Source organism: Buteo buteo, chromosome 5 (genome assembly GCF_964188355.1).
Source record: "Buteo buteo chromosome 5, bButBut1.hap1.1, whole genome shotgun sequence".
NCBI lineage: Eukaryota > Metazoa > Chordata > Aves > Accipitriformes > Accipitridae > Buteo > Buteo buteo.
Window position 1 is genome coordinate 8,951,005 of NC_134175.1, and position 18,641 is coordinate 8,969,645.

General features: G+C 58.1%; 1 protein-coding gene across 5 annotated transcripts; it reads left to right on the forward strand.

Moving 5' to 3' along the window:
* The first annotated feature begins 5,363 nt into the window (after positions 1 to 5,363).
* ZNF362 (zinc finger protein 362) lies at positions 5,364 to 17,996 on the forward strand. Of its 5 annotated transcripts, none has more exons than XM_075027680.1 (10): positions 5,364 to 5,416; positions 7,231 to 7,315; positions 9,380 to 9,580; positions 12,945 to 13,008; positions 13,163 to 13,409; positions 13,574 to 13,895; positions 13,998 to 14,222; positions 15,828 to 15,906; positions 16,047 to 16,205; positions 16,303 to 17,996. In XM_075027680.1, the coding sequence occupies exons 4-10, from the start codon at positions 12,946 to 12,948 to the stop codon at positions 16,417 to 16,419; spliced, it is 1,212 nt and encodes a 403-aa protein (XP_074883781.1). In that variant the 5' UTR covers positions 5,364 to 5,416; positions 7,231 to 7,315; positions 9,380 to 9,580; position 12,945; the 3' UTR covers positions 16,420 to 17,996. The 5 variants fall into 5 exon arrangements, with proteins under 5 accessions (XP_074883781.1, XP_074883779.1, XP_074883778.1 ...); XM_075027677.1 differs by lacking the exon at positions 9,380 to 9,580 and adding an exon at positions 7,097 to 7,123 and having other exon boundaries at positions 5,385 to 5,416; XM_075027679.1 differs by lacking the exon at positions 5,364 to 5,416 and adding an exon at positions 5,703 to 7,123.
* The last annotated feature ends 645 nt before the right edge of the window (positions 17,997 to 18,641 follow it).

An 18,641-nucleotide genomic window follows, 5' to 3' on the forward strand; every position in this document is an offset into this window, starting at 1 on the left:
CAGAGCAACGGGGGACCCGTGGGGACCACAGGTGGCACTGGCACAGGTATTGCTGAGAAAACACCTTCCCCCCCCCCCCCCCAAATTTTACCAATTTGACCAAAAAATCACGTTGAGAGGAGTTTTGGGTGACAGGTTTCCACTGTCCCCTCCCGTGTCACCGTGATGTTCGGCCACGGTGACCTATGGGGACTGGGGGGCTTTGCCAGCACCGGCTGCCCCACGGCAAGGCTTCCCCCCCCCCCAAAAAAAAAGCCCCCTGGGGACCCATTTGCTCCCCCCTTGGAGGACCAAGCAAGACAGAGGATGGGGCCCCCCAAGGCTGGGGCAGGAGAGGGACGGCGGGCAGGGCATGAGGGGTCTGGGGCCAGGAGAATGGAGGTGATGGCGGGGTGGGGGCACACACACACAAAAAATTCCCGGGGGGGGTGTGTTAAGCTGCATATTTCAGAAGCGGCGTGAACACCGGGCCGCGAGCCAAAGGGAACAAACTCTTCGGGTTTTGCCGCCGAATCGCCCTGCTCCGGCTGCCAGCACCTCGCTTTTCTCCATCCCCCCCCCCAGCACAACCCGGGTATCCCCCCCCACATCCCTTCTCCTCCTTTCAGGGAATCACCACTCACTTTGTTCCACTTCCTGACAGGCCCAAAAAGCTTGGAAAAAGCCGGCACCCCCAAAAAAAGCCCCCGAAAAAACCCCACATGGGTTTGGTTTTATTTCTGCTTGGTTTTGTGCATTAGGAATTCAGGTTTTGTCTCCCCTCTGGAACTCACGGGGGACCGAGGAACAGCTGAAATTATATCATCAAATTTTGCCACGCTGGTGAGCAGGGACGGGGCCAGCTTTGCCAAAGGAGGAAAAAAAAAAAACCAAACCAAAAAAGCCCCCCTTTCACCCCAAATCCAGCTCTGCTCAGATTCAGGGCTGGAGGGGTCTCATCCCAGGTTGTTAACGGGTTATTATTTAATTTGTATACCAAGCATGTGGCCAAAAGACCCTGGGAAATTTGGGCGACAGAAGAGCATCGTCCCGCTGGACCACGTGGCGGTCAGCCGGGATTGCCTTCGCTCATTCCGGTGGCTCGTTAGGCAATGAAGGGAAACCACAGGGTGGGTGTGTTTGGGCAAACAGGGAAATTAATCCTGGTTAATTAGTAAATTGGCTTTGTTACCTCCCAGTAACCCTGGTGTGACCCCCAGTGGGGGGGTTCCGATGTGCCTTGATTCCCAGGTTTTTTTGGGGGGTACACAGCCACTTCTCTGCCCCGGCTCTGGTATGCCGGAGGATGCCAGGATGAGGCAGGGGTCTGGGTGATCCGGCAAAGCGCGGTGATGCACCCGCCGGGCAGGGAAAACCAGGCTCCTTCCCACGTGTGCCGCGTGTGCCGGCTCTGCCGGCAGGATGCTGGCGGGAAGGGAGGCCCCTGATCCGCAGTGCTGGAATTTTCCCCCCACCGCCGGATGAAACGGCGCTGCCGGCGGGATAGGCACGCTGCAACGTGCCTGCTTGGCTCTCGGTATGCGTGCCTCCATCCCAGCACAGCTTTTCCCCTCGCCAGAGCCAAGGCAGAGCGCCGGGAGCGTCCCTCGCCTTTTGAGACCTCCTGTTACTGGAGCCCATCGGCTTGCCGGGGTTTAAGCCAGGCCTGGCTAGGCTTGGTTTAAGGATCCCCCTCCTAAGGGTGCTGCGGGGAGGGGAGTTTAGCCAAAGCCCCCGCAACCCCTCCACGAAGAGCACTGAGGATGCACAAAGCCGCCCCACGCTGGCACTTTTCATCTCCTAAGTGCTTTGCAAACATTAACTAATTAATCCTAATTAACTCATTACCTAATTAGAACCAAACGGCCCTCCCATTTGCAGAGAGAAGGGAAACTCACGTACCTTCTTTCTGCTCCCCCCCACCCCCCAAACACCCCAAAACCTCCACTGGCTTAATGCCAGTGTCAGCGAGGACCTCGGCACCTGGCCCTCCTGATCACCGCGAATCCGGGGTGAAAAACCCACTTTATGGGTTCGCTAACCCCAAGAAGCTGGGAATGAGGATTTTCACCTGTCTGGCCCAAGCAGCACTGGGAACGCCGGCATTACCAACACCCGGCATGCCCACCCGTCGCGGTGGAACCTCCTCCAGGGCAGGCAGTGGATGCTTTCACCAGCTTTTTATCGCAGACGAGGGATTTCTTGTGAAGGAAACGAGCGGGCGGTCAGGACAGAGGAGTTTCGGAGAGGCATTTCCCAAAGGATTTCCTGCCTGGTGTCCCACAGTCGGGGACAAAGACTTTGGGGACACTGAAAAAGCTGGCTGGGAGCCCCGCATCGCCCCTCAGGGACCACGTTTTCCCATTGGGACATCCCAGGTTGCCCTCCGTAAACATCTCCCTTTCTCCAGCGAGTCAACCGGAGGGGATTTACAAAGCCCCGGCGCTGTACAGGACGGATCTGGCTTCACGGTGATGCTGAAATAAGAAGGAGCCGCCGTTCCAGGGGGGAGCGCACAGGTGTAGTGGCCCCGCAGCTTTGCCGAAACCTCCGCGGCGGTGATTTACGGTGGTGGTTTACCTCCGCTCTTGCTTTCTCCTCCTTTTAATCGCGGTCGGATCTATCCCAGGGGCAAAACCAGCCTTGGAACCATATTTTTTTGGAAGGCGAGTGCTTATTTCCTCCATTTTGCAACCCAGGATGGAGACGGGCACGGTTTTATTATTATTATTTTTTTTTTTATCCCTGCATACCAACCACCTCCCCAGGAAAGGGGCCCCTTTCCCACACCCAAGATTAAATCCACCCAACGTAGGGTCGGAAAAAAAGCCCGGAGCGTTGCTTATCTTAGCCATTCTCAACAAGGACGGTCCCAGACGTTCACTGAACCTTGATGGACTCCCCCGAAACTTAGGGGTGACCCACACCGTGTCCTCCCACTGCAGATTTGGGGTTGGACAACCCCCTCAGAAGTCAAGAATCACTTAAAATGGTGCAGAGGTTTAAAACCACTAGTTTCATAATCACAGCAAAAAAAAAATCCCAGCAGCCAAAAGCCCCGGCGCTGCGGCAGAAGTGAAAGCACCAATGAAAATAAACCCAAGAAGGGGGAACTTGGTGGCATCGGGGATGAACACCGGTGGCTTAAGGGACATCAGGGAAGCTCCGAGATGTTCCAGTCTCTCCTGGTGTCCCGTTTTGGGGTGACACCAGTGTTGAGTGACAACTGCTAGGTGTCAACATCTGAAAATCAGATAAAAGGGGAGTTTTCGAGCTGCTGGCTCAGGTTCTCGGTTAAGTCATGGATAATTAATGGATCTGGGGACCTTCCAAGATGGAGAAATGTTGGGTGATGGGGGGATCTCAGGCCAGCTAGCTGCTGGTGGTGCTAAAGAAGCGGTGGGGACGTGGGTAGGGGACATGGCCAGACCTGAGAGGTCACTGGGCGGGGAGGGTGACAGCACCTCTGCCCCAGCACCATCACCTTGGCCAGGACCTTCCCCAGACTCTTCATGCCCCTCCACTCACCCAGGGCAGCTGCAGATGGATGCCCACACCTTGGTGGGGACCTCTTGGAAGCTCATCCCAAACCACGAGGTGTCCAGGGCAGCTGCAGATGGATGCCCACACCTTGGTGGGGACCTCTTGGAAGCTCATCCCAAACCACGAGATGTCCAGGGCAGCTGCAGATGGATGCCCACACCTTGGTGGGGACCTCTTGGAAGCTCATCCCAAACCACGAGATGTCCAGGGCAGCTGCAGATGGATGCCCACACCTTGGTGGGGACCTCTTGGAAGCTCATTCCAAACCATGAGATGTCCAGGGCAGCTGCAGATGGACGCCCACACCTTGGTGGGGACCTCCTGGAAGCTCATCCCAAACCACGAGATGTCCAGGGCAGTTGCAGATGGATGTCCACACCTTGGTGGAGACCTCTTGGAAGCTCATCCCATCCCATCCCATCCTTGGTCCTTCCCCATTCCCCACCTCTCTCTTGGAGGCATCGTTGGATTTGTTAATTATGGTTCTGCCCGTTCAGGGCATCCCTCTCCTCTCCATCACCCTCCATGATGGAGCATTTTGGGAAAGCGTGAAAAAAATCCCATTTTGGTTTTTTTTTTTATTATTTTTAAATTGGAAACACAGAAACACCATCATCCCCTGGACCTTGGGGAAGGAGGGGAACCAGGTGGGATTTGCCCCCCATTTCCTTCCCCTATGGGCTGTATCTGCTGATTTAGGGCATGGGGCTGAGATGGGGGACACATGGATAAAATGATGAAAAAACAGAGAAATAAATTTATGTTTTTTAAAAAAGGGATTATCCCCAAAAGGGATGTGGGGAGGAGAAAACAAACAGGGAGGCCCAAGGGGCTGCCAAAGCTGAGGGGTTTGGGGAGACCCTGGGGGGCCGCAGAGACACACAGAGGGGCTGGGGAGACCCTGAGATGGGAGGGAGACCCTGAGAGGGGCTGGGGAGCCCCCAGGGAAATGGGGGGGACCCTTGGGGGACTGAAGAGGTACCGGGAGGACTGGGGGGGGCAGAGTCCCCGAGGAGGGCTGCAGAGACCCACAAAGGGGCTGGGGGGGGCAAAGTGGGGGGTGACACCCTGCGGGGGGCTATGGGGCTACAGAGGCAGAGAGAAGGGCTGGGGGGGGGCTGAGGGGACATTGGGGCTGAGGAGAATTGGGGGGGCTGAGGGGATCCAGGGGGGCTGAGGAGAATTGGGGGGCTGTGGGGAATCAGGGGGGGGCTGAGTGGATCCAAGGGGGCTGAGAAGAATTGGGGGGGCTGAGGGGAATCGGGGAGCTGAGGGGAATAGGGGGGCTGAGGAGACCTGGGAGTGCTGAAGAGATGGGGGGAGCCGAGGAGAACTGAGGGAGCTGAGGGGATCTGGGGGGGCTAAGGAGAATTGTGGGGGCTATGGGGAATCAGGGGAGGCTGAGGGGATCCAAGGGGGCTGAGAAGAATCAGGGGGGCTGAGGAGAATCGGGGAGCTGAGGGAAATCGGGGGGCTGAGGAGACCTGGGAGTGCTGAAGAGATGCGGGGGCCGAGGAGAACTGAGGGAGCTGAGGGGATCCGGGGGGGCTGAGGGGATCCAGGGAGGGCTGAGGAGAACGGGGGGGGGGGGGGCTGAGGAGACCTGGGAAGGCTGAGGAGATCGGGGTGGGGGGGGGCCTCTGAGGAGATTTGGGGGGAGACCGCGGAGGACCTGAGGACCCGGTGCCCCGTAGGACCCCCCCGAATCTCCCCCCCCCACCGGCTAACGAGGCAGGGGGGGGTTGAAGGCGGCGCCGGCGGCCGGGCCCGCCGCGTCCCGGGGCTGGGCGGGCGGGGGCGGGGGCGGGCGCGGGGGCGGGCGGGCGGCGCGGGGCGCCCATCTTCCTCCGTGCGGCGGAGCCGGCGGGACGCGGCGGGGGCAGCATGGCTGTTGGTATAGGAAGTGTCTTTTTTTTTTTACTCCCCCCCCCCTTTTTTTTCCCCCTCTTCCCTTCCTTCCCCCCCCCTTCTCCCCCCCCCCGCCCCCCCATCCATCCCTCCAAAACACCTCAACCCCCTCCCGCAACCCCCCCCCCTTCACCCCGGGTACGCGCGGGGGGGGACGACGACACGGCCGCACCCCCCCCCCCCCCCCCCAGCGCTGCGTTTTGGGTTTTGTTGGTTTTTTTAAATTATTTAAATTATTTTTTATTCTTTTTTTTTTTTTACATTTTTTTTTCCTCACCCCCCCCTCCTTCCCCTCCTCGCAGATCTGCAGAATATGGCGTCCCCGTCCTAGCGTTTTAAAAATAAGCCGGGGCTGCCATTTTTGTTTTCCTTTTGTCTGCGAATTTTAATAAAACCGTCTGAGAATGTGGGAGAGGCGGCGGATGAAGGGGGGGGGAAGCTCCCGGCCGGGCCAACCTCCCCCCCCCCAAACCCCCCCTTCCATCCCCATCCCCCGGCCTTTTTGTCTGCAAAAAAAAAAAAAAAAAGGCCACCCCCCCCACCATCTCCCCTCCCAGGTCGAGGATTTCAACTTCACTTAACGCCAAACTTCGCCTTTTTCTACCTCTTTTTTTATTATTATTACTATTTTATTTTTACCGCCCCCACCCCCCCCCCACTTCGCCGAGGAGGAAGAAGAAGGAAAAGGGGGGGGGGAAGGGGGAAAAAGGAGGGGGACATCCAGGAAAATACCCGTTTTGCTGGATTTTGTCTTTTTCTCTCCCTCTGGATGGTCTAATGGAAAAGTTAATTGCAGCCGAACGTACCTATTTTTGTGGATGTTGCATGTTGGGGGGGGGCATTTGTTTTATTTATTCATGGCTTTTTTCTTAACACAGGGGGTGGCGGAAGAAGCGCGGGGGGGTGGTTATTATTATTATTATAATTTTCATTCCTCCCCCCCACCTTTTTTTCTTCCTTTCCTCTCTTTCCGCATTAACCGGTTTTGTCTAGAAAGTGGTCTCGCTGGCTGGAAGGTCTAACGGGGGAATATTTTTGCATCGCGCTTTGGCAGGAATGCGGCAGCCTTAGCGAGGGACCCAAATTTCCGTGGCGGTGCTTAGAGAGGTCTGTCTGTCTGCCTGGACGTATATTTAGCCATATACTATTTATACATCCATAATCTCCTGGCCACGTCGGGGGCCCGGGGGGGAGCTTAGAGCCGGCGTGGTCGTGGCGAAGCCGGACGAAGATGCATTTTAACCCAGGAATGATTAATTTGCCGATTTTGTTTCTTTTTCTCCAGCAAATACCCAGCAAGGTTGGAGGATGCTCCTTCTTTTTTTTTTTCTTTTTCACCCGGCCCCGCGGTCCTTGGGACATCAGCCGGGTTTTTTAATCCGGGGAGGATGGAGCGGGCGATAGCGGCTTTGAGCCCGAGGCCTTTGAGATTATAAAGTGATATTTTAGCAGAGAGGTAAAAAAGTTTTCGGTTCCTCCCGGCGTGCAATTTGCCGAGAGGCGGAGGGTCCGGGGCGAGGGGATGGATTTCAACCCCGATTTTCCAGCCAGTTCCCTATCCCTCAGCTTTGCAGGCAGCTTGGGGGTGAGCTGGGCTAAAAAAACAAAACAAAACAAAACATTGCTTTTTTTTTTTCTTTTTTTTTTTTTCTCTCTCTGTTTTCAGGAAAAACCCCACGTTCCCACGGGTCGGGTAGGTCGGAGCCGCTTCGCTTTTGTTCCTCCGCTCTGGGATCTCGCGCGCCGGGGGCTGGCGGTGGGTTCGGGGTGTGTGAAGTTGTCCTCCTTGTCCCCCCGTAGAAAAACGCCCCGCGTGCAGCACCCGGTCTCAGCTAGAGCTGGAGATGGACGCGGATAAGGGGAAGCAACGCCAGTACTCGCAGAGGTGGGCATGCCGGCTTTATTGAGGGGACTGGAGAAAATAACCCCTATACATATGTATATATTTACAGTGTAAATTAATGTATATATGCTTAATATGTGTATGCATGAAATTATACATATGCATATAAATATAATATATATATATGCACATAATAATATAGGTATTATCATGTGCATATAAGTATTTATATAAAAGTGGGGGCAGATTCTGGCCCTCCCTGGGGGATTTTGGGGGGTGCAGGGGGCCACCTGCCCACACCCTCTGCGGGGAGGGGACTGGATCCAGCGGCAGAGGGGACCCCACTCATGGCGTAAGTGTGACCACTTGAAATTTCCATTTTGAGATACGTGTATTTATGTGTGTAAAATAATCTTTTTCTCCTTCGAACCCCCCCCCCCCTTATTTATTTTCCCCTTCAAAAAATGTGGATGTTTGGTCGGCGGGTGCGATGTCATGACAAGTGCATGTTGGATTCGATGCGTGCTCGCTACGTCCTCGGGGCGAACCCCTGCTAAGCCACCCGTGCCTCGGTTTCCCCACCCGCCGGCATGCAGCGTCACCTGTGGGTGCTCTCCACGCGCCCCCTTGCTACCGTGGGGTGGCCGGTTGCACCCTGAGCTGGCTGGTTTGCGGGTGCCAGCTTTGCCTTGTGGAGTGCCCAGCTGGTCTCTTTTAGGGGGTGGGTGTATTTGGGGGTCTGGGGGAGCAGGTAACCCCACCCCAGCGCTGGGGAATGGTGTGATTTCTGGGGGACACGGGCCCCATGTTTGGCGCGAGCGTCACCCCACAGGTGCCGGGTTTCCCTGCGGACTGTCCCCGTGTCCCCTTCAGTAGGTCCCATCAGTGATGGGATGGACAGATGGCGTTTCGACCCCGAGGATTTGGGGTTGCGCCTCCTCGGCCCCCATCTTTTGGCAGCATTGCCTCCCTGGTTCCCCCCTCCTTCATCCTCGGGGTGGGGGGCACAACTCGGTGGTCCCCAGCGTGGCTTTGCCTCCCCTTTTTTCTTCACGCCGGTACTTGGCTCCTTGTCCCTCTGCCCGCGCACCCCCTTTCCCATGCAGGGGCCCCCATACCAGGATGGGGTTTATGCCAGGGCTCATTTTGGGTTGGTTTTGCTGAAAATCCGAAGGAGAAACACCAGTTAACAGCCCTTCGGGGGGCGGAAACGCGGGGTTTAATTGGTTCCATCTTGGGTGAATTCTTCTGGCGCGCAGTCTGCCCCCCCTCCCTGAGCGATGGGGATTTCGGGTCTCGCCCGTCGTTCCTGCTTCCCTGGCCTCGCCTGCCTTCTGCCACCTCTGCTTTGGGGTAAATCCCTCCCGGATGAGGACAATCTGAGTGGGGAGGGATGCGGGTTCCCCAAGGATGGAAGCGGGATGGTGCCGGATGCTGCTTCCCACTCCGGCGGCTCTGGGATGGGGTTTTTGAGGGGCACTCGCTTTCCCTCGAAAAAACCTTCTGCTCCAGGCAAACCCCACTTGCACATGGGGGGAAGGCTGTCCTTGTGGGAGGAGAGGGGCTGTGGCCTCGTGTTTTGGGGGGAAACTGAGGCACGGTGCAGGGCAGAGCTGGGTTCTGCCCTCGCCCAGCCACAGGAGGTGGCAGGGACATGGCTACGCCAGCGTCACTGTCCCCCTGTCTGTCCCATGGTGGTGAGGGCGTGCTGGCATTTGGGGGGGGGGGTTAACACGCAGGGGACCTCCACTGCTTGGCTGTCACCCGCTGCGCCGTCTCGGGCCGCCATCGGCTTTTCTGCGCTCGCCGCTTGGCATGGGGAGGGGGGATCTCTGCCCCGATGCTCTCGCCGGGACCCTCGGGAACAGGACACTGCGGTTGGGGACACCAAGGGCTCGGCTTCTCACTCGGTCCTGGGCATGTTTAGGCACTCCGACCACCTCTCCGGTCACCCCAAATCCCTCCCCTCGCCTCCCACTCACCCCGCTTGCTGGCTGTACTGGGTCGGTGATCGTTCGCCGTCCTCAGGGTTGCCGGTACCCGGGAGCTGCCCCCTTTCTTTTGGCGGTGCCGTGAAAAGAAATCTCTTGTTTCTTTTTATTTCAGCGAAGGCGAGACAGAGAGGGCTGCCAAGGTAGAGGCGTTCCCTAGAGAACTGTAGCTTGACTTAGCGGCAGTTGGGTAGGAAGTTGGAAGGCTCTAGTGAGCTCGTGCCCACCCGTGCCATCATCTACCTCCCATCAATCTGGAGCCTCATCGACACGTCTCCCCAGGCAGCTGCGGCCACCTGGCTTCTGAGGCCAGCCTGTGAGTACCAAAACACCGGCGTCTGACCATATCTCGCCACCGCCGACCCCTCGCTGCCGCCGCCGCACCCCTTTCCCCTTTGGCATCCCCCCTCGCCCTGGCTTGCCGGCTTCTCACGCTCTCTTCCTTCCCCGTGGGTGCGGAGGGGATGATTTTTGTGTCTTTTTAGGGTCGCCTGAGATGCTGCCGCTTCCCCCCTTTGCCCAGTTGAGCGGCGATGCTGGGTACCGCGCCATTCTGTGGGAATTCAGGGTTCAGCCCCTGTTTTTGGGGCTCCGCGCATCTTCCTGTTTGCTCTTCCAACATCCTTCTCCTCCAGCCATGCCTGCTTGGGCGGCTGCGATGCTTTTTGCACCCACCCTTGTCCCCCGGGAAAACCTTCGGCATCCCCTCAGCAAGAGTTGGCCAAATCCGGTGCCTGTGGAGGATGCCAGGGCTCTCCCACCCTGTGGTTTGGACCACAGGAGCCCGTGCCGCTGGAGATCTGTTACCTGCGGGGTGGGGTTCCCCCTGCCTGGCCAAAATTTGGGGGGCACGGAGAGTCCTAACATGCCCCCTTTGCCCCCCCTGCCCTGCAGAGCTGGGTCCCGCAGAGCCGGGGGGAGACGCGCTGCAGCATTCCCCACCCTTCATAATTTCCATTTTAATGGATTTTCTTCTTTTTTTTTTCTTTGCTGCATGTCAGCTTCCATTTTTCATAGTTAGCTGAGAATATAGAAAAAGGGACTTTTTATATTTTTTTTTTTCTTTTCCATCTGCTTTATATCCCCTCCCGCTCCCTCCCCCAGCCATCCCAGCCCTGGGAGAGGGGGAAGCCGCTCCCTCCGCTCCCTATAAAATACCGCACAATTTGTAACGTTAAATCGGGACGGGAACAGGGATTTTTTTTGGGGCACGCCAACCATTTCTTTCCTCTTTATTCTGGGCAGGTTCATCAAGCTCTGAGTGCAGTGGTTTTGCAAATAATTTATAATTTTATTTAATAAAACCTCCTCAGGTGGAGGCAGGGGGAGGGAGATACACAGGATATTTGCTCTTTCCTCCCCAAAATGCCCTTCATGCCGTGTCCCGGGGATGGTTTGGCAGTCATGCTGGTCGTTTCAATCCTTCTTGGTGCCACCAATGGCTCCGGTGGAGCCTGGCACGCTCTTGGGACAGGGAGAAGGACTGATGGATGGATGGACAGATAGACGGGAAGGACGGAGGTCGCAGAGCACCTGCTGTGATGGGGGAGCAGCTCCAAAAAACCCTTTTCTAATCAAAGCTCCGGCTTCCTGTTTTCCCACGCCGCGGGGCTGCTGCTGGCTGAGCCAGGGCAGTGGGGTTTGTGCCGGGGTCCTTGGCCACCTCAGGGGGGGACCCGGAGCCCTCCTGCCTGTACTTCTGTGTCTGCTTGCTGCCCGCTTTCCTGCCTGCCTCCGTCATGAGGACTTTTCCCTGCCACTACCTCCTCTTCTGGCCCTGTCTCCCAGTGCACTGGCCCCTCGTGCCGTCATCCCGGAGCCCCCCATCCCATGTTCATCATCCCGAGCGGTCTTATATATATATATATACGTAGCTGGTGGGTAAACTCACAACGTGGGTGGCTTGCGGGTACATATATAAGCTATATAAAATAGCCGGTGGCGGGTGTGTACGCGTATGGGAAAGTGCATTTAATAGCCCCAGCAATTTCCCTTTCTGCGCGCACAGGCGTGGCATGGAGCAGGACTCCCAGCTCTGCCTTTCGCCTGCCTGCGCCACAGAGAGGGGGGTAAATACGGCGGATGGAGAGAAAACGCAGGGGGAAATCGTGCTTGGGGATATTGCGAGGATCCGGGGTCCGCTTTCACTTGAAAAAGCCAAAATTTGGTGCATGGGCAGCTGGGAGGTGACATGGCATGGTTCGAGGCAGGGAAGGGGAGTTTCTGAAGCTGGTCAGGATGCTCAGTGTCTGGGTGGTCTCCTGGCCTGGCTGCGGCGTTGGGGTCTGCCATGTGAAATGGCTCCCGTTCCTTGGTGCTGCCTACAGCCACCGGCGCATCGGTCTGAGTTGCCCCAAAAACGCGCCTTGTCCTGTGCCGTGCTGCTCCGTATTGCGAGGGTCAGGCTGTCCCTCACTCCGTGCCTCAGTTTCCCCCCCAAAACGAACCTGGAGGGGTCCAGCCCATGGCTCTTTCTCAGGCTGGAGTGGCCGTATGGGTGCTAAGTCCCCGGTGGACCCAGGAGCTTTTGCTGGGTGCTGCCCACCCGCCTACAGAGAGTTCGGAGTCTTGATTTAAACCGAGGGGCAGCGAGTGAGTGTGAGGAGGAGGAGGAAGGCTCATCGTCCCATCCCACCCCCAGGCTGCTTTTTTTTGTGGGAGCAGGGATGCTCCTGGGTGACACCGGCACGGTTCGCAGGAGGCTGCCTGTCCAGCAAACGCAGGACTGTGGCTGGCTCCGCGCAGCTGTGACCCGGGGCTCTCCATGCCTCAGTTTCCCCAGCCGCCAGTGCTCTGCTGTAGGCACCTTGCCCCCAAATCCGACCACCCCGAAGGCTTTTGGGGACGTGGTTTGCTGGAGGCACTGGTCTAGTTTCTCTCAGGATCCCAGCTGTGGCCTGGTTTATATTACAGACGGGAGCTCCTCAGGGACCTCTCCTATACATTCCACCAGGGTCCCTTATACACTTTACCCTTAAACACCCCCATAACGAGGTTTGCCGGCGCGGCGATGCCTGTTTACGCCCGGCCGTTAGGCCGCTATCATTTTCGTGCCGTCCCCCTTTCAGATGTTTTCTATTACCCAAAGATGGATTTAGAATTAATTTTCCCAACGTGTTTAAGTGTCTCTATAAATCTCCTGGCCCCGCTGCAGCCGGGTTTTCCTGCCGAGCTGCCTGCCGACATCGTAGGTCACTTCACTTGGGATTGGGGGTGGCTTTTTTCAGGGGACGGGGTGGGATACAGCCAGGGTTGGCTTTGGGTTTGATGTGCCGTCGTCATGCTCACCCTCGCTCCTGCGGCAGCGTCCCGTCCGCCTCTGTAATCCCTCCTGCAGATACCTCCAGGGCTTGGGAGACTTGTTTTTCTTTTTCTGCAAATCCTGCCCCCCCCTCCCCCGCCCCCGCCAAATTGCATCCTGCATCCTCGTTGGTGTTTTGGGGTCTTTGAGGTGCTCGGCATTGCCCTGATCCTGCAGGAGTTTTCATCTGGGAGGATGCTTGGGAGGTTCCCTGGCCCTGCCTGCTCCCTGCCTGCTCCCTGCCCTCTTTTAGAGCCTGGGTATTGCTGTTTGGGGGGATGGTGGTGTCAGTGGGGTTTGAGCCCCGAGGGGAGGCGGGGGGGGTGTATCTGTGGTGGCTGGTGCCACCCCCTAACCCACCCCCCCTCTCTCCCTGCAGGATGGCGGAGCCTCGCTTCAACAACCCCTACTTCTGGCCGCCCCCCCCCACCATGCCCAGCCAGGTAGGACCCCCCTCCCTGGCACCAGGACAGTGGGATTTTGGGGAGAAGGGAGGACAGACGGATGTGGGGGATGCGCTGGGGGGAGGCTGCGGGTGTCGGCTCCTCCGCCCCTGACCCACCTCTTTGCTGCCTTCTCTTCCCCTCCCTCCGCCAGCTGGACAACCTGGTCCTGATCAACAAAATCAAGGAGCAGTTGATGGCGGAGAAGATCCGACCCCCGCACTTGCCCCCCACCTCCGTGGCCTCCCAGCAGCCCCTCCTGGTGCCCCCCTCGCCCGCCGAAAGCAGCCAGTCCATCATGTCCCTCCCCAAACTGCAGCAGGTCCCGGGTCTCCACCCTCAAGCCGTCCCCCAGCCCGACGTGGCCCTGCACGCCCGACCGGCCACCAGCACGGTCACAGGTACTGTCACAGGGAGCGGGCGGCGAGGGGGGGGGAGTTAGCAGCTCCCAGCAGTGCCATGGACATTTTGGGGAGGGTTCCCCCAATTTAGGATCTTGCTGTGAGAGAAGAGGGGAGGGTAGACCCCTTTAAAATTAACGCCCCTCCTTTTCTTTGCCTGCCAGGGTTGGGGTTGGCTTCCCGTGCGCCGGCAGTCAGCACCTCCGAATCCAGCACGGGGACAGGGACCACCACCCCATCGACTCCCACCTCCACCAGCCAGAGCCGCCTCATCGCCTCCTCGCCCACCCTAATCTCAGGAATCACCAGCCCTCCCCTCCTCGACTCCATAAAGACAATCCAGGGCCACGGCTTGCTGGGGGCACCCAAGGCAGAACGAGGCCGTAAGAAGATCAAAGCGGAAAATCCCTCGGGACCGCCGGTCCTGGTGGTGCCCTATCCCATCCTGGCCTCAGGGGAGACCGCCAAAGAGGGAAAGACGTACAGGTAGGCACCCATGCACCCGCTCGGGGGGCCAGGGTGATGGTGGGGTCCCCCCCCCCCAGCCCCAGCCCGGTCCCTGCGGGGTTCTCCCCCCACCCTCTCTAGGTGTAAGGTCTGCCCCTTGACGTTCTTCACCAAGTCGGAGATGCAGATCCACTCCAAGTCGCACACAGAGGCCAAGCCCCACAAGTGCCCCCATTGCTCCAAATCCTTCGCCAACGCCTCCTACCTGGCCCAGCACCTGCGCATCCATCTGGGTGTCAAACCCTACCACTGCTCCTACTGCGAGAAGTCCTTCCGCCAGCTGTCCCACCTCCAGCAGCACACCAGGTGAGGACACGGCATCACTGTGGGGCTGGGGAGGGCCCCGGGAGGCTGTGGGGAGGCCCTTCAGCCCCATCTTCCCTTAGAGGGTGGTGGGGCATCCACCCAGCATCTCTCATGCCATGCTCATTGTCCCTACCACCTTCTTCATCCCCACCATGCTCATTCATCCCCACCATGCTCATCATCTCCAGCACCTTCATCATCCCCACCATGCTTGTCTGTCCCACCATGCCAGTCCATTCCCACTGCCTTCATCAACCCCACCATAGTCCTCATCTTCACCACCTTTATCGACCCCACCATGCTCATCATTGCCAGCACCTTCATTGACCCCACCATGCTCGTCACAGAATCGTAGAATCATTTAGGTTGGAAAAGGCCTTTAAGCTCATTGAGTCCAAACGTCGTCCAGTCATCTCCAGCACCTTTATTGTCCCCATCACCTTCTTTATCCCTGCCATGCTCATCTGTCCCAGCCACGCTCATTGTCCCTACTGCCTTCGTCATCCCCACCACGCCCATCATCACCAGCACCTTGTCTCCAGCACCTTCATTGACTCCACCACACTCATCATCTCTGCTACCTTCCTTGAGCCCACCATACTCATCATTCCCACCACACCAGTCTGTCCCGACCGTGCCAATCAGTCCCCACTGCCTTCATTGACCCCACCACGCTCATCTCCACCACCTCCATCAACCCCACCATGCTCATGATCTCCACTGCCTTCACTGAGTCCACAATGCTCATCCAGCCCCACCATGCTCATCATCCCCACCACACCAATCTGTCCGCACCGTGCCAATCAGTCCCCACTGCCTTCATTGTCCCCACCATACTCATCATCTCCAGCACCTCCTTCACCTTCATTGTCCCCACCACGCTCATCCATCTCCACTGCACTCATTGTCCCCACCACCTTCTTCATCCCTGCCATGCTCATCCATCCCTGCCACACTTTACCATCCCCACTGCTTTCATCATGCGCACCACGCCCATCATCTCCACCACCTTGTCTCCACCACCTTCATTGACCCACCACGCTCGTGATCTCCACTGCCTTCATTATTGAGCCCACCACGCTCATCATTCCCACCACGCCAATCAGTCCCCACTGCCTTCCTTGACCCCACCATGCTTGTCATCTCCAGCACCTTCATCATCCCCACCGCGCTCATCATCTCCAGCACCTTTATCGTCCCACCACGCTCATCCATCTCCACTGCGCTCATTGTCCCCACCACCTTCTTCATCCCCGCCACGCTCCTCTGTCCCTGCCACACTTAACCGTCCCGACTGCCTTCATCATCCCCACCACGCTCATCAGCTCCACCGCCTTCATCGACCCCATCATGGTCATGACCTCCAACACCTTCATCACCTCCAAACCTCTTGGCTCCCAGCCCCGCGTCTCTCCCCCCATCCCCCATGCCCCACGGGGAGGCACTGACGTCGCTGTGGCCGCCGCGGTCCCCATCCCTGGCGTGACCCCTCTCCACGTGGTGTGGGGACAGCGCTGGTCCCTGGCGGGGGGCTCTGGGGCTGGCACTTGGTGGGGGGGTGGGGAGAGGGGACAGTGACCTGACGTGCGTGTCCCCCCCCCCCAGAATCCACACCGGCGACAGACCCTACAAGTGCCCGCACCCTGGCTGCGAAAAGGCCTTCACGCAACTCTCCAACCTCCAGGTCAGCGCCCCGGGGGTCAGCGGTGGCGGGGAGTGGGGCGGGGGGGGGAGGTGAGGAACCCCGACAGCCCCCCCACACCCGGGGTGGGGAGGGCACAGGTACAGCTGCTGCCGTAACCACCCCCCTCCGCCGTTCCGCAGTCTCACCAGCGACAGCACAACAAGGACAAGCCCTACAAGTGCCCCAACTGCTACCGGGCGTACACGGACTCGGCCTCGCTGCAGATCCACCTCTCGGCTCACGCCATCAAGCACGCCAAGGCCTACTGCTGCAGCATGTGCGGCCGCGCCTATACCTCGGTGAGCCGGGGGGGGGCACCGGGAATACCCCCCCCCCAACCCCAAAAACACCCTCAGCCCCAGCTTTACCGCTTTCCTTCTCCTCCTCCTCCCGCAGGAGACCTATTTGATGAAGCACATGTCCAAACACACCGTGGTGGAGCACCTGGTCAGCCAACATTCGCCGCAGAGGACGGAGTCACCCGGCATTCCCGTACGGATCTCCCTCATCTAACCGGGGACGCTCGGCATCGGTGGAGGGAAAACGTGGTGGGGGGGGATGTGTGTGCGAAAACAGGACACCCCCACGTGGAGGAGGAAGAGGAGGAGGAAGAGGAAGCAAACCCAACCCGCAGCACCCCAGCCCTGGCCGGGAGCCCGGCGGGACGTGCCCGGGGCCGTGTCCCCCCCTGCTCCCCCCCCCCCGCCAGCTCCGGGTCCCCACAGGTTTGGTGACACCCAAAGACGGTTTCAGAGCACTTTGAATCTCTGCGGTTTGGTTTATTTTTTTTTGGGGGGGGGGCGGTCGGGGGGAGGGGAGGTTTCTCCTCCTCCCGTGAGTCCCTGCCCCCCCTCCTCAGTTTTTGGATACAAATATATATATATATTTATTGGCCAAGAAGTTGGTGCTGCTAAAAACAGAAATAAGACCCAAAACGAACTGTGGATGGAGCAAAAAATGAAGCTGGGGGGGCGGGGGGGGGTGTCCTGCCACCTCTCCCCCCCCTTCCCGCCCCGCGCCCTCCCCCCCCGGACTCTCCAGCGGGAGCAGACAGGACTCACCCGGACTCTCCAGCGGGAGCAGACAGGACTCAGGCCGGGGACTGCGGCGGCCGCCACCTCCTTGGGGACATTTGGGGTTTATTTTTAACCATTTTTGGTTGTTTTTTTTTGGGGGGGGGGGGGAGCTTTTTGAGGGAGAAGCCGGCAAGCAGAGTGGCGTCCCTCCGGGGCCAGATCTGACCCCCCCTATTCCCAGGATCCCCAAAAAATCCATCGGGGGGTGGGGTGGGAGGAGGAATCGCTTTGCCTTGTGCCTGCCGGCCCCGGGCACCTGTACATAAACCCATGTATAGAGGCGGGGAGGGGGGGTCACACCACTCCCCCCCCCCGCAGAGCCGCGACAAAAAACTCATCTATATTCTGTACTCTTTGGTTCCGGTTTTGGATATTAACTGTGTTATTTTTTTATACACTTTTTAAGCCTTAACTCATCGTTTATTTTGGGTTTTTTTCGCCAGGGTGTTTTATTTACCTTCTGTTTATTAATTTTTACCCCCCCCTCATTATTTTTTATTTCCCCCACCCCGATTCCTCGTTTCCCCCCTCGATGTTGTACGATACTCAATATTGTAATCTTTTTTGTCAGCATGTTAATACTGTGTAAATACGCCTCTGATACACTTAACACCCCCCCTCCCCTTCCCCCCCCCGCCCTGTGCCCCCCCCCCCCCCCAAGTTTTGGGGCTTTTTTTATTTTCCTCGATGGAAATCCAGGCCACGTGTCCCTAGAGCTAGTTCTTACCTTATTAAAAAAGGCGAAAAACAAAAAAAAAAGAGAAAATGAAGAAAAAAAAGCCCTTCCCTCCCCCCGCCCCCCCCCGCCGCTGTCTTGCATTGTGGTTCACAGAGAAGCCGGGGGGGGGGGGTGGGGGTGGTGGTGGGGGTGGTGAAAATCCGTGGCCTCGCCGGGAGCGTTCACGGTGTCGAAAAGGAGTGAAACCCCCCCAAAACCGGTGCCCATTTCCCAAAAAGAAAAAAAAGAAAAAAAAAAAGAAGAATAAAACAGAAGAAAAAAAAATTTAATAAAAATCTGGGTTTGTTGTGTTTGTTGTGGGAGGTTAAAAAAAAAAAAAAAACGACCAATAAAGGTGGAAACGAGTGAGCGAGGGGCTGGTAGCCGATGGCTCCTCTGGGCCACCTCAGGGACCTCCTGGTGGGAACAATGCTGGTGGGCCGGTCCCCGTGGGGCCACAGCCGCGGGGGGGGGTGTGTGTGTGTGAAGCCGTGGGTCACCCTGCCAGCAGGGCAGTTGTCCCCACGGGAGGGGGGTCACCAGTGTCTCAGGGGGTGGTGGGGTGATGGCCTGAGCTGGGGACACCCCTGGGGACCAGCAGGTCTTGGGCTGGGAGGGGGTGGTCACCAGCCCTGGGGACACGTCACCACCATGGTCACCAGCTTCAAGGACACGTCACCACCATGGCCACCAGCTCCGGGGACTCCTTACCCCAGGCACAAGGTCCAAGGATGTGTCGCCACCTCCAGCGACACCTCGCCGGGGCCACCACCTCTGTGGCCACCAGCTCTGGGGACATGTCACCACCATGGCCACCAGCTCTGGGGACACCTCACCACAGGCACCAGCTCCAAGGACATGTCACCCCCATGGGTACCAGCTCCGCGGACATCTCACCACAGGTGCCATCACCATGGTGCCACCACAGCGGGTGTCCCCTC

Coding starts and splice junctions, on each gene's coding strand:
- ZNF362 (XM_075027677.1), top strand. Junction 7,124..7,230: donor CCCACGTTCCCACGGGTCGG/GTAGGTCGGAGC, acceptor GTCCCCCCGTAG/AAAAACGCCCCGCGTGCAGC. Junction 13,009..13,162: donor CCCCCACCATGCCCAGCCAG/GTAGGACCCCCC, acceptor TCCCTCCGCCAG/CTGGACAACCTGGTCCTGAT.